At 58.0% G+C, this 13,407-nt stretch overlaps 1 protein-coding gene across 1 annotated transcript in view; it reads right to left on the bottom strand.

Moving 5' to 3' along the window:
- The window catches only part of Myh14 (myosin, heavy chain 14, non-muscle), a 50,922-nt gene that overhangs the window by 17,949 nt on the left and 19,566 nt on the right, over positions 1-13,407 (bottom strand). The window contains exons 11-23 of the mRNA XM_013027668.1: positions 11,204-11,299; positions 10,451-10,569; positions 9,461-9,613; positions 9,194-9,367; positions 7,920-8,093; positions 7,341-7,455; positions 4,345-4,532; positions 3,378-3,499; positions 2,560-2,629; positions 2,147-2,307; positions 1,488-1,596; positions 1,124-1,255; positions 62-268 (exon numbers count right to left, since the gene is read on the bottom strand). Of these exons, the coding sequence (XP_012883122.1) occupies positions 62-268; positions 1,124-1,255; positions 1,488-1,596; positions 2,147-2,307; positions 2,560-2,629; positions 3,378-3,499; positions 4,345-4,532; positions 7,341-7,455; positions 7,920-8,093; positions 9,194-9,367; positions 9,461-9,613; positions 10,451-10,569; positions 11,204-11,299 (1,820 nt within the window). The remainder of the gene's footprint in view (positions 1-61; positions 269-1,123; positions 1,256-1,487; positions 1,597-2,146; positions 2,308-2,559; positions 2,630-3,377; positions 3,500-4,344; positions 4,533-7,340; positions 7,456-7,919; positions 8,094-9,193; positions 9,368-9,460; positions 9,614-10,450; positions 10,570-11,203; positions 11,300-13,407) is intronic.

Genomic DNA, 13,407 nt, shown 5'->3' with positions numbered 1-13,407 from the left:
AAGGGGTCTGGGGAGGTGGCCTAAGATGGGGTCCCCCCATGGGGGGGAGACAGGGACGAACCTGAATGTGCTGTTGCAGCCTCTTTTTCTCAGCCTGCAGCTGGCGGCTACACTCCTCCTCTTCCCCGACCCGGGCCTCCAGCTCGGTCACCACCAGCTCCAGCTCCTGCTTGCGGGCCGCCAGCCGTCCCCGCGTCTCCTCGGCCTCTGCACACAGCTCGGCCTCGGCTCGCAGCTGCTCGGCCAGGCGGGTGCGCTCTTCCTCCAGCTGCAGGGTGAGGCCTGGTCAGCGGGCACCTCCCAGGCCCTTCCTCCCTCCCCAGCCTCCTCTCAGTCCCCCATGCTCTCCAGGTTCAGTCCTTCCTCCAGAGAAGCCCCACAGGGGTCCTTCTCCTCTATCGCTGACTCTACCCCTAGGTCCAGAAACCTAATCCAAATTATTCAGGGAAAAAAGCAACAGGACAATACTCAAGAAAAGAGTTTGCCTTGGTATCATCATCATCACCATCATCATCATCACCATCATCATCATCACCATCATCATCACCATCACCATCATTATCATCACCATCATCATCACCATCATCATCAACATCATCATCACCATTATCAACATCATCGCCATCATCACCATCACCATCATCATCATCATCATCATCATCATCTTTTTCATGAGGCAGGGTCTCACTATATAACCCAGCCTAGCCTCTAATGCAGGATTCTCCTGCCAGCCGCCTCCCAGGTGCTGTGATGTGCCCCAGCATTAAGATGATAAAATGTTGGAAACAATTGGAAATCCACCACCCCCAGAACACAACCCCACCCAGCTGGACCCTGCCCGGAGTGGTCCCCAAATCCCACCGTGCAGCTGCCTAGGCAACCTGGCTAGGCAGCCCGAATCCGCCCACCGCCAGCCTGAGGGCTGGACTGGGCTCCACGGAGAGCCCCACCCACACTGACCCCGCCCACTCCGCCAAGCCACTCCCGCTCGCTTGGTTCTGCGCTGACCACGCCCCCATCCTAGCCCACCTAGCCCTGACTGCGCCCTTCTCACCTAGACCACGCCTATGCGCTGCTGGCTCCGCCCCTCTAGCACAGACCACGCCCACCTCCCGCCCCTCACCTGTGTCACGCGGATCTGGAGCTCCCCCACTTCGCGGGCGCTCTGCTGTTGCAGCTCCTGCACTTTCTGCAGCTCCTGGGCGCGCGCCTGCAGCACCTCATCCTGCCGGGTCACCTGCAGCAGGGGCTTCACCTAGGGGAGGGGGGTGTGGTCGGTGGGAGGCGGGGCTGTCTGCGCACAGGCCTGTCACCTGGCTGCTCCTCATCCTGTGCCTTCAGTGTAACAAACTGTCTTAGAGCCCCACAGCCTCTGAGTGGTGTGAGTCCTTCTCACTCAGCCCTGGCTCCGCAAGTCCCTTCCCAGGTCCGTGCAGACCAAGCGCCAGGGCCCGGTGATCGGCCGACCCCACGCTCCTGGGCCTCACCTTGATGAAGAGCCGCCACCACTGCCAGTTCCTGAGCTTGAGGTAGGCTGCGCAGTTCCTCTGCATCACCCGCAGAGCGCTCTGCTGCTGCTGACGCCTCTGGAAGGCCCTGGGGACAGGAGCAGGGGGCGTCACCCTCCCCACCTGGCCCCAGCGGGCCACTTCTGTGGTTTGGTGTTGAGACAGAACCGAGGACCAGGCCTAACCTTCCCCTGCCTGCCCCTCTTGAGAAGTAGCTGGTATTACAGGGGTAAAGCACCATGCCCAACCTCTGAAGCCATTTTAAGGGCTGGAATCTTCTTGTATCCTGAGATGGGCCAGCCTCCCGTGTCTGCAGGGCCTTTGCACAAGCTCTCCTGCCACTCTCCTGCCTGGGTCACCTTCCCTTTGTGTAGCTGGTGCTTAGCTGTGACCAAGCTGCACAGGGCCTCCTCCCTGTCATCTCTTCGTCACCCTCTTCCCCTCCCCAAATTCCTGAGTTACCCCTGGCTTTCTCTGCCTTTGCACTAAGTTCCTACATCCTGGCAATCCTGGGCTCCATAGGGCCAAGAAGCCCAGGTACCCTACAGCTCCCTCTGCCCTCTTGAAGGCCAGTGCCATCTGGTCAACCTCTCCCAGCTTTGGCCCCTAGCACCCCAGAAACATTACCTCACACATACCTGCGAGCCAGGTAGCCTCTAGCAGCTGCCTGGAATGACACGATGATGTCTGTGACCTTCAGGTCGCGTTCCTCTTCCAGCTGGGCCAGGACCCCCGCCCTGAAGAAGATTTTGCTCTGTCCCACGCGGTAGAGGTTGGGATCCAGTTCAAGGGCCTGAATCTGTGTTTGGGGGAGGGTTGGGGAGTAGGGGAGAGGAGGTCAGAGGTGGTGGTGATGGGGTGACGTGATGAGGGATAGCAAGGCTCCCTTCCTCTCTCTTTCCCCCCACTCTCCTTTCCCCAGCACTGAGCCTCTTGTGCATGCGCCCCTCAGGCCCTTCCTCCAAACTGGGGCTCCTGCGCATGCGTGCCCCAGGCCCTGCCTCCTCATTGGGGCTCTTGCGCAAGCACACTGGACCCCATCCCCACGCACCATCTTCTCGCAGGCCTGCTTTCCATCCATGAAGCCCTTGGGGATGGCATTGGGCGTGAGGATCTCGTACCTGTGCGGGCCGGAGTTAGGGGGTTACCGGCGGGCTGTGGCACCCACGAATGGCCCAGGCTTCACAGGGAACCGAGATACAGAGTATCCCACTGCCCCGGGTGTGTGTTTACGCGCGCAGGACTCAGGCCATGAACCCGGGGCCTGGGGGTGGTAACTGAGCTCTTTCCTTCCAGGTTGGCGCTCTACCCCTTGAGCCACACCTCCACTTCCGACTTTTTGCTAGTTCGTCGGCAAGAAGAGGCTCACAGACTTTCCTGCCCAGGTTGGATTCAAACCGAGACCCTCAGATCTCAGCCTCCTGAGTAGCTAGGATGACAGGCGTGGGCCCCAGCACCCGGCTTCTGCTTCGCTTTTTAAACTGCACATTGCCACAAAGTCAGGTGGGCTACAGCTCGTGGTTTTTTTGGGGGGTGTCTATCACCCTGAAACGCAGCAGCAGCACGCACAGGTGCCCTGAGCACTGGGAAGGTAAGGGGAGGGGGCAGGAGGAGGGGAAGGAGAGAGGTGGAGGGGGAAGGGGTGCCCTTCACCCCCCCTTGCAGTGGAGCAAGGCAAGGCTCCCCAAGGCCAGCACATTGTCCTGCCCCTGCAGGCAGCGTGGGGGTGGGGGGCGTGACCCCAGGCTCCCTGCCGGCCCGGGAGGGGGGGTGACCGTGACCCCAGGTTTCCCCCCCACCCCGGCCCCGGGTGGGGAGGCGTGATTCCCGCCCCCCTTCCCTGCCGGCCCTGCCCGCGCTGCTCCTCACCGTTGCCGGAACTCCTGGAAGAGGATTCGGTTGGGGAAGCCCTGGCGGCAGATGCGGATTCCCTCCAGCACGCCATTGCAGCGCAGCTGGTCCAGCACCAGCCGGGGCTCCAGCTTCCCGGCCTGCGGGGCGACACGCGGGGTCAGCGCCGGCCACCAGGGGGCGCCGTGGCCCTTGCCACGGGGGTCAGCCCCGAACCCCGCGCCCGGCCCACCCAGCGCCTGCTCCGTGCCTGGAAAAGAGCCAGGCAGAAAGGCCCAGGTGCGGGGCTGAGTTTGCACGAGGTGTGTGTGTGGGGGGAGGTGGGAGGGACTGGTCAGAAGAAGATGTGAACAAAGCCAGCGAGTTGTCTGGGCAGCTGAAAACAAGACACCCATGGTAGAAGTCTAGAGGAAAGAGAAATCCCTACAGTTCAACCCTGACCTTATTTCTGGAATGCCAAGATGGGTGTGGGGGGGATATCTTAGCTGTGCACCCCTGAGAATGGGGGACTCAATCACCATAGCTCCTACACTCTGAGGAAAACAACACATTAGGCCACTCATGGGTTTGAATTTCCATCCTGCACCTTCTCTGTAGGTCTCATTCCCTCATAATTCCAAGAAGAGAACCCTGGTGGAAATTACCTCCCTCCATTCCACGGCCATCCCTTGCATCCCATGTTCCCACCTACCACAGGGTCTTTGCACAAGTTATTCTAGGCCTGGAATACCAAAATTCAGATGTCACCTCTTCCTGGGTGTCTTCCTGGATTTCCCTGACTAGCTCAAACTCTATGTGTCATGTACTGCTCCTATAATTTTACTTGGACAGGTGTCCCAAGTGGTTAGCTGAGTATCTGAGCTCCCTGGAAGTATTGCTCAAAGCCACAGAGCCAGTTGAGGGTCCTGGGGTCCACACCAGGGCTCTGGTAGCCCCCTCCACCCTCCGTCCATCTGTCCTGCCGCCCGGGGGCCCGGCCACTCACCCTCTTCTCATGGTTGGGGACGATGCAACGGACGAAGCTGGGGTTGGTGTTGCTCAGAGTGGCCATGAGGCGGCTCAGGGACTCCTTGTAGAGCTGCCCCACTGTCCGGAACATCCCGCGGCGAGGCCGGCCGCCGGGGGGGCCGTCCCCCAGGCTGCTCACCTGCTCCAGTCCCACGATGCCTTCCACTGAGGAGGTTGGGGGGGGAGAGACACAGAGAGAAGGGTCAGGGGTCAGATTTAGGGGGCTGGGACGGCCAGGGTCACGCCAGACAAGCGGGTCATGCTTCCAGGTCACATACCCAGCCTCTTGGTGTATTATTTCATTTCTGAGAGGTTTCCCTAACTTTGCTTGGGCTGGCCTCGAACTTGTACATGATCCTCCTATATCGGCCCCAATCCGATTTCTCAGAGGAGGGAAAGGGAGTGGGGGGTCTAAGGACACAGCGGCTCCCCGGCTTGTGGGGCAGGCAGAGGTTCAAGCCACGCCCATACAGGCCCCACCCACAATCGGACCACCTTTCTGGACACTCACCCAAGGCCCTGCCCACTGCCATAGCCCCGCCCACAAACAGACCACGCCCACTGCCGCTATGGTCATGCCACACATAGCACCACTCACCCACAAGCCCCGCCCACCTCCACTATGGGCATGCCCACAGCACAGAGCATGCCCACGCCCACTCTCTACAGCACCACTCACTGGACACGCCCACTCCTGTAGGCCCCGCCCACACCTACTCTGGCACGCCCAGCCGTGGACCAGACAGCATCACTTACCCACAGGCCCCGCCCACCACCACTATGGGCATGCGCCCACTCTACAGCACCACTCCGTGGACACGCCCACTCCGGCAGGCCCCGCCCCCAGCTGCTCTGGACACGCCCACCCTTGGACCACAAGACCTGGCCCAGCAGAGCAAAGAGCCCTCACTTCGGCCATTTTCCACGAGGATCTGATTTCCAGGGACTCCACTTATTTGTTTATTTATTCTTTAAAATTCTGCTGCAGTTCTGGCGGGGGGGAACCGAGAACCTCGTGCCCGGTCAGCTAGCACTGCATCCCTTAAGCCATGCCCCGGCTTGCCATCGCTTTTAAAACAGGGTTTGATTCAAAGACAAGCCTTTCTTTACTGGGAGAGTCTGGGAATGAGCAGGACCCAGAAAGGAAGCAAGGAAGAGGAGAGAGGTGTGGGGCAGACATTCACACCCAGGTTCAGGTCACAGCCCCGCCCCCCACCCCACCCTCGCCCCCACCCCCACCCCCGCCCCTTTGTTGGGCAGGCCTCACCGTGGATGCACACACACACCCACCCCCTGGTGGAGACGGGGCAGAACTGCATCTCCCTGGAGATCCTGGGGACGAAGGCGGGAAGGAGCCCAGGGAAGCAAACTGCTGGAGGCCCCCATGTTCTGGGGAAGAAGGGCAGAGGGGAGGTGGGGGAGATGCAGGGGAGATGGCGGCAGAGGAGAGATGTATGAAGAGAGGAAGGAGAGGAGGTGACAGAAAGAAAAGGAGGAGAGGGTTATTCATAGCACAGAGCAAGGCAGGCAGAAGCTTGGATGTTAGCCAGGAGATTTCCAATTCCTGTTCACCTTTGTGTCAACTGCAAGAAATTCAGCACAAAAGACAAAAAAAATCCCTCCCTATATGCTGAAGCTGTATCTGTTTCATTAGGTATCCCTTTTCACCCTGGCTGCCAGGAAGCTCAACCACTAATTTTTTACTCTTTGCACCCTGCCGTTCAGTCCTCTGGTATGAACGACGTGCCTGACAAAAACCAAATTTCCCCTGGCTGTTTTCTGCTCATGAGCTCAAAGCATTCTAGTTCTTTGCTCTGTGCCTGCCAAGCCAGGTGTGTCTCCAGGGATGCTTTTTCAGTTTGAGATCAAAACAAGCTGACCAATGGTGAGAACGTGAAATTGGGGGAAAACAAAAACAAGGTGCTGACTCTGCCTGTTTGAAAGAGCATTTGAAAGAGCTCAGACTGGGAGACGGTCAGGGCCCTGCCACGAGGGCATCTGCTTTCCTGCCTCTGCTCACCAGCAGCGAGCTGAGGGCCAAATTCTTCCCTTGGTGTGGCAGGAACACCACCCAGCACTCCAGCCTCATGTTCCAGTCCTTCCCTGCAGGTGCGCTGGGGTCTGTGCCAAGAAGCACAGCCTGGAGGCTTAGTGGACCAGGGACATCGTGGCTCTGACATCCTTGTAATTAATCCCTTACCAGCAGAATAAGAATGTTTCTAATTACAAGGAGGAGGAGGAGGAGGAGGAAAGAAATGCCCTTGCATGCCTACATATATCCTTTTTTTGTTTGTTTTTTTGTTTCGTTTTTGTTTTTTTTGGTCCGGTCGTGGAGCCTGAACTCTGGGCCTGGGCGTTGTCCCTCAGCTCTTCGGCTCAAGGCTAGCACTCTACCACTTGAGCCACAGCGCCACTTCCGGCTTTTTTCTTTTTTGCTTATGTGGTACTGAGGAATCGAACCCAGGGCCTCTGGCATGCAAGGCAAGCGCTCTACCACTGAGCCAACTTCCCAGCCCCTTGCCTACATATATCTAAGAAGAATGTGTTTCCTTCTTCCATTCACAGACCTAAATATTCCACCTCAGCTACATGACCCCTGTCTGCAGATTCTTCATCCGTCTTCAACTAACTACCAATGGAAGATACTCAGCACCAAAACAAGTAAGTAAATCACTTCTGCAACCAATCTCAGGCAGACAATCTGATGTAATCTGGGGGATCCTGGAACTACTCTCCATGAACACTGAAGTAACACCATATGTATTTATTTTCCTGGTCTGATTGCATAGGCTACCATTGCAATAATAATAATAATAATAATGCAAAAACTCTTGACTACCCATAGTTTCCAGTGGCCATCCTTGTCTGCTGTCTGATTATAAGATCCTCGGCTAGGGCACCAACCCTATCCATCTATTTGGGGGCCTGAGCCAGGCCAGGGGCTCCCCGGGCTCCAGGGAAGGGAACCCTCACCATCTTTCCAGATCTCAGCTGTGAGTCGGTCTGTGCTCTGGTGGAGCAGGGAGGCGACGCTGTCATTCAGGGGGTCCATGTTCTTCATCAGCCACTCGTTGGCCTTGTAGTCGACCTGAAAAGACCCGGGGTGGGAGGTTGATTGATTTGCCTCCTTGTTCTCAGTGCTGAAACTCAGCCTGGAGTGGAGCGTTGGCGCCACCTTGTGTCCACACTCGGAATTGCGCCTCAACCGCATGGCTGGGCCTCTCCAGGTCCTTCTACCCCCAGGCAGGCACCTGGCACACAAGTGGTCTAGGGAATGACCCCAGCACCCGAGTACACGGCCTCCTGGCCACACAAAAAGCCTATGTTGTTTCCTATTCCTCACATTTGCCGAAGGAGTGAAAAGTTGTCTAGTTCTTTGGTGAACTCCTACCCATCTCTTAGAGCCCCTTCTGCTGGTTTCCTCTGGGAGGCCTTGCCCCTTGGGTGCCCCAGCTGCTCCCTGTGGTGACTGGCTAGGCAGGCCCTGCTTTCCACCCACTCCTTCCCCTCGTCCCCACTCCTACCGCACCCAGGCTGCCCCCAGCTCCCTACCTTGCCCGCATAATGCAGGACACTGAAGTCGGCCTGGTCCCGCAGATGGCGGGGGCGCTGGAACTTGGGGTGTCCGCCCTGCTCCTGGGCCACCTTCTCCACGAATGACTTGTCCGTGGCCTTGGGGAACCAGCACTCCTCATCCAGCAGGGCCAGGAGCCCAGGAGGGTTGGCCTGGGCACCCACGGGAAGGACAGTCAGTCCCGGTACTGGACGCTCAGGACCCACCCCAGGAGGATACTCTGGGTCCCCTTCTGGGCCCCCGATCGATCGCTTGCCTAGGGACCGGGACTGGGAAAGGGGCCCCAACTCCCAGTTGAACCGGGCACTGGTCCCACAGTGGCTGGAGCAGCGAGGATGAAGGTGCATTGGAACTGGTGGGCAGGAGAAGGTGCACTGGCACTAGGGGGCAGAAGGTGGTGATTGGCACCAATGGGTGGGGGGAAGGACGGGGTGAGACAGGGGTGGGGCAGAGCCTGGGGAGCCTTTGGGAGAGCAGGCAGGCAGGGCTTGGTGGGGTGGTGGGTGGGGCCTGGGTGGGGGCGGGGCTTGACGTGGGGACAGGGCCTGGCAGCTGGGCAGAACCTGGCAGGGCAGGAAGGAGTGGCCATGGTAAAGAGTGGGGGCGTGGCTTGTGGGAGGAGCCTGTCAGGGTAGAGCAGGTGGACAGGGAATCTAGGCAGTGCTTGGTGGGCAGGACAGAGTGGGGAGTGTTGGGGGGGCGGGTCTGGCAGTGGGCAAGATCTTGGTCGACAGGGCCTGGCAGTGGGCGGGGCCTTACAGTCGGTGGGGAGGGGCTCTTGTGGGCAGGATCTTGGTGGGTGGGCTAGGCAGTGGGCAGGGCCTTGTAGTGGTAGTAGGCGGGGCCAGGGTCTTTATGGAGAGTGGGATCATGGTGGGAGTGGCTCTTGTGGTGGGCCTGGCCAGGGTTGGCCTGTGTCGGTGGACAAGACTGGGCGGGGTTCTTGTAGTGGGCGGGATTTTGGTGGGCGGGAGCCAAGGGTCTTGTGGGTGGAATCTTAGTAGGGAGGGCCGGGTGGTGGGCGGGGCCAGACTCCTGTAGGTGGGATCTCAGGGTGGTGGGTGGGGCCAGGGGCTGTGGTGGGCGGGACCTCAGGTGGTGGGTGGTGGGCGGGGCCAGTCTCCTGTGGGTGGGATCTCGAGGTGGTGGGTGGGGCCAGGGGCTGTGGTGGGCGGGATCTCAGATGGTGGGTGGCAGGCGGGGCCAGGCTCCTGTGGGCGGGATCCCGGCGGGCAGGGCCGGTGGGGCTCACCGGGCGCTCGATGAGGTCGATGCAGGGCTGCAGGTCCAGGCCAAAGTCCAGGAAGGTCCAGGCGATGCCCTCGCGCTGGTATTCCTCCTGCTCTAGCACGAACATGGTGTGGTTGAACAGCTGCTGCAGCTTCTCGTTCGTGTAGTTGATGCACAGCTGCTCGAAGGAGTTCAGCTGCGGGACAGAGAGGGCATGAGCGGGAGGACATTGCAGAGGACCGTGGGGAGGACCACGGGGAGGATGTCGGGGAGGACGGCGGGGACAGACCTGGAAGATCTCGAAGCCAGCGATGTCCAGGATGCCCAGGAAGGAGGCTCCCTGGCGCGGGCTGCGGTCCAGGGCGCGGTTGAGCCGCAGGACCAGCCAGCGGAAGAGGCGCTCGTAGGTGGCTTTGGCCAGAGCCTCCAGCGCGAAGTCAGCCTGCGGGGAGATGCGGGGTGTGGGCGAGGCCAGGGCCGGGCCTCGGGGTGGGGTGGGGTCTCCAGGCCTCCCGGGGCCCCCTCTGGCCTTGAGGATAAACGCCAAGGCTGATCCACACCACGCTGGCCATCGTGGACCCCCGGCCTTGCGTCCCCTTTGCAGCCTGGACGGCAGGGGTTCAAATTTCATCTCTGTCACTTGGAAGTCGTGTGACCCTCGGGTCCATAAACACACCTGTGCCTCAGTGTCTTCATCTCAAGTGGAGGACCAACACTTGCCTTCCAGATGAGTGGGGTGACTCCCAGCTCCTTACCTTCCAGTCTTTTCTTCCATCCTGGGACCCCAATGCTGAGCCCAGGACCAGCCGACAGGCCCGCCCAATGGCCAGAACTTCCTAGCGTGAGGTCACTCCTTCCTTTCACGCCTGTGATCTCGGTCACCATTGCTTCCAGACTAGGACTGCACTCCACCCCAGCCCACCTCTCCCTGTTTCAGTGGAGCCAACAGCCAAAGAGGTCTATATATAAAGAATATCGATCAAATCACCTAGATCCTAGCCTCCCAATGCCTCCAGGATGCAAATCACCTGCTTACTGTGGGCCTTTGGACCTTGCATGCCCTGCCCTGTCCCTGACATCGCTGACCCTTAGGTCACCAAGCTTGCTCCAGCCTCAAGACCTTTGCACCTGCTGTTTCCTCTGCCTTGAACTTTGTCTTCTCCTAGAATCCATGGCTCCAGCATGCTTTCGGCCCCAGGAAAGCCTGGCCTTTGTTTTGCTCATTGCTTTCAGTCTCAGCCCCTTAACCAGGGCATGGCGCGCTGCCCACCATGCCTACCTGTTCCTTGGTCTGAGCCTTCTGCACGAAATCCCGGCCGACTTTGATGCGGGGTGTGAGCAGGGCACGGGAGAAGTCGGTCACCCCCAGACCCAGGAGGCGGCAGAGCTTCTGTGCAGCTGCGAGAAGGGCAGCAAGGTACAGTCAGCGCCCCCCAGTGGGCAGGGCACAGAGTGAGGGGCAGCCTTTAAAGTGTACATGTGCAGGATTGTGCATGTGCATGTTCTGTGCCCCAGTGGGAACCAGAGAAAAACTAGCCACAGAAAGAATCTGGCAGGCTGGGAAGGTGGCTCAGTGGTAGAGTGCTTGCCTTGCATGCATGAGGCCCTGGGTTCGATTCCTCAACACCACATAAGCAGAAAAAGCCGGAAGCGGCGCTGTGGCTCAAGTGGTAGAGCGCTAGCCTTGAGCTGAAGAGCTGAGGGACAGCGCCCAGGCCCAGAGTTCAAGACCCATGAGTTCAAGACCCATGATCAATTAAAAAAAAAAAAAAAGGAATCTGGCCGGGTGCCAGTGGCTCACGCCTGCAATCCTAGCTACTCAGAGGCCTGAGATCTAAGGAGATTCTGCTCAGAACCAGAAAAACACCCCCACTTGATGCAGATCTGATCACAAGAACAGCAGGTGATGGTCCTGTACATGAGGCCAGCAGGCGCCCAATGCCCCTAAGATTTTTCCATATTGCAGGTGAGCCTGGAAGATTCTGGGTAGGAGGAGGCTGGGGGCGAGGGGGGTTTGCAGGGACCCCGGTACCTGTGTTGTCTGGCATGGTGGCCTGGTCCGTATTCCGCTCTCTCTTCAAGACCACGTTCCCAAACTGGAGCACCGCGGACACGGTGCGCAGCATGGCTGTGGGGGGCAGGGATGGGCGGGGTCACAGAGGCACAAGACCCTCCCCCAACACTCAGCCCAACACCCTTGGGGGTCTTAAAGAAGGGAAAGTGACTAGTGCATTGTGATTATTGTCGTTGTGGTACTGAGATTTGAACTCCAGGCCTTGCACTTGCTGGGCAAGTGCACTACCACTTGAGCTGTGCCTCCAGCTCTTGTTTTGCTCTGGTTAGTTGTTGTTTTGTTGGTCGTGGGGCTTGAACTCTGGGCCTGGGCGCTGTCCCTCAGCTCTTCAGCTCAAGCCGAGCGCTCTACCCCTTGAGCCACAGCGCCACTTCCGGTTTTCTGGTGGTTTATTGGGGATAAGAGTCTCACAGACTTTCCCGCCCAGGCTGGCTTTGAACTGGGATTGTCAGCTCTCAGACTCCAGAGTAGTTAGGATGACAGGCATGAACCACTGGCACCCGGCTTCTGGTTAGTTCTGAGGTAAAGTCTCTCTCTTTGCCAAGCCCATGCTTGGACCTCCAGAGTCCTATTTCTGCTCTTCCCCCCACCACCACCATAGCTGGGGTATCAGGCATGCACCACTCTGCCAAGCTATTGGTCCAAATGTGGGGCTTGGAAACTGTTTGCCTAGGCTGGCCTTGAACTGTGATCCTCCTGATCTCATTGGCTTACAGGAGTGTGCCACAACTCAGCATTGATCCTCAAAGTAAAAGAGATGTCTCACAAAGCACAGGGCAAGGTTGCACCAAGAGCTTCCTGGCCCCACCCAGACTCCCCACCCTTGGGCAACTGCGCCAGCAGGCCGTACCACAGCATCCTGCCCCTCACAAACACCAGAGGGCGCCATCCACACAGGAACAAGACAAAAGCCTGCCGAACCCTGGTACCAAGAGTCCTACAAGGACAAAGGTCTGTGGAATGGGGCTGAAACAAGGCAGGCATGGCCAGGCCACTGGGCAGAATGCCCAGGAAGGCACTTGGGGTGTAGACCATCGAAGAATCTAGGCAGTAGGTGAATTTGCCAAAGCCAGGCCGTGAATAAAGAACACAGTCTCCATTCTTCCTCCTTGCAGAGTTTTAGAAGGTGCGTGTAAGTGGGTCGTGTATCCAGCACCATGGGGATGACATAGTCACAGATGATGAGACCCTCATCTCAACTAACAAGCCAGGTGTGGCGGCCATGTCTGTAATCCCAGCTACACAAGAGGCATAGGTGGGAGAATCAGGATCTGAGGCTGCCTCTGACAATAATAATAATAATAATAATAAAAGCAAAAAGAGCTAGGGAGGGGGCATGGTAGAACATCTGTCCGGCAAGAGCAAGGCCCTGAGTTCAAATCCCAGCACCACATGGCCCTCTGGACACACAATAATGCCTTGTCATTTTCTGAGACTATTTGCAGCTGTGTTCTGTTTGGTTGTTAAGGTGCGCAGGAGGCTGGGGTTGGTTTTGTTCAGAATTCACCCCAGGTTTGGGGGTATCAGTACTCCTCCCCCCCCCCAGCAATACCTGCCTATCCTGTTTGTATCTCTTACTTCCCTGGCAATGCTACAGGTCAGAGGCCTCGCGGGCTGGAAGTCTACAACAATCTGTGCTGGGTAACCAGGGAAATAAACTCTGGCTTATTCTTAACCAACTACACCAAACTTCCAATAGGCAAGCCTCTCTGCAATCTCAAAATACACACAGGGAAACAGGCACAAGCCCAATGTGCTCAAGATGACCCAGTTCATCAACGGGGAGAGCTGGGGGCCCAGCTGAGTTGGACCTTCAACAAGCATCTCTTGTTCTGAGCATACATTTCTAATGTATACCATGCAAAGCAAGCAGAGTGTGGTGGTACATGCTTGTAATCCCAGCTACTGGTAAGATAGAGATCTGGAGGATTGAGGCTCTAAATCAGCCAAGGAAAAAGACCTCATCTCAACAAATGAGCTGGGCATGGTGGGACATATCTGTAATCCCAGCTACTTCACAGGCAAAGAAAGGCAGATTGCAGCCCAGCCTGGACAAAAAGCAAGCCTGTATCTGAAAAGTAACTAAAGCAAAAAGGGGTCACAGACCCGGCTCCAGTGGTAGAGCTTCTGCCTAGAAAGTCCAAGGGTCGGGTTCAAACCCT

The sequence above is a fragment of the Dipodomys ordii genome, unplaced genomic scaffold, assembly GCF_000151885.1.
Source record: "Dipodomys ordii isolate 6190 unplaced genomic scaffold, Dord_2.0 Scaffold105, whole genome shotgun sequence".
Taxonomy (NCBI): domain Eukaryota; kingdom Metazoa; phylum Chordata; class Mammalia; order Rodentia; family Heteromyidae; genus Dipodomys; species Dipodomys ordii.
This window is presented reverse-complemented; position numbering and strand designations above follow the sequence as displayed.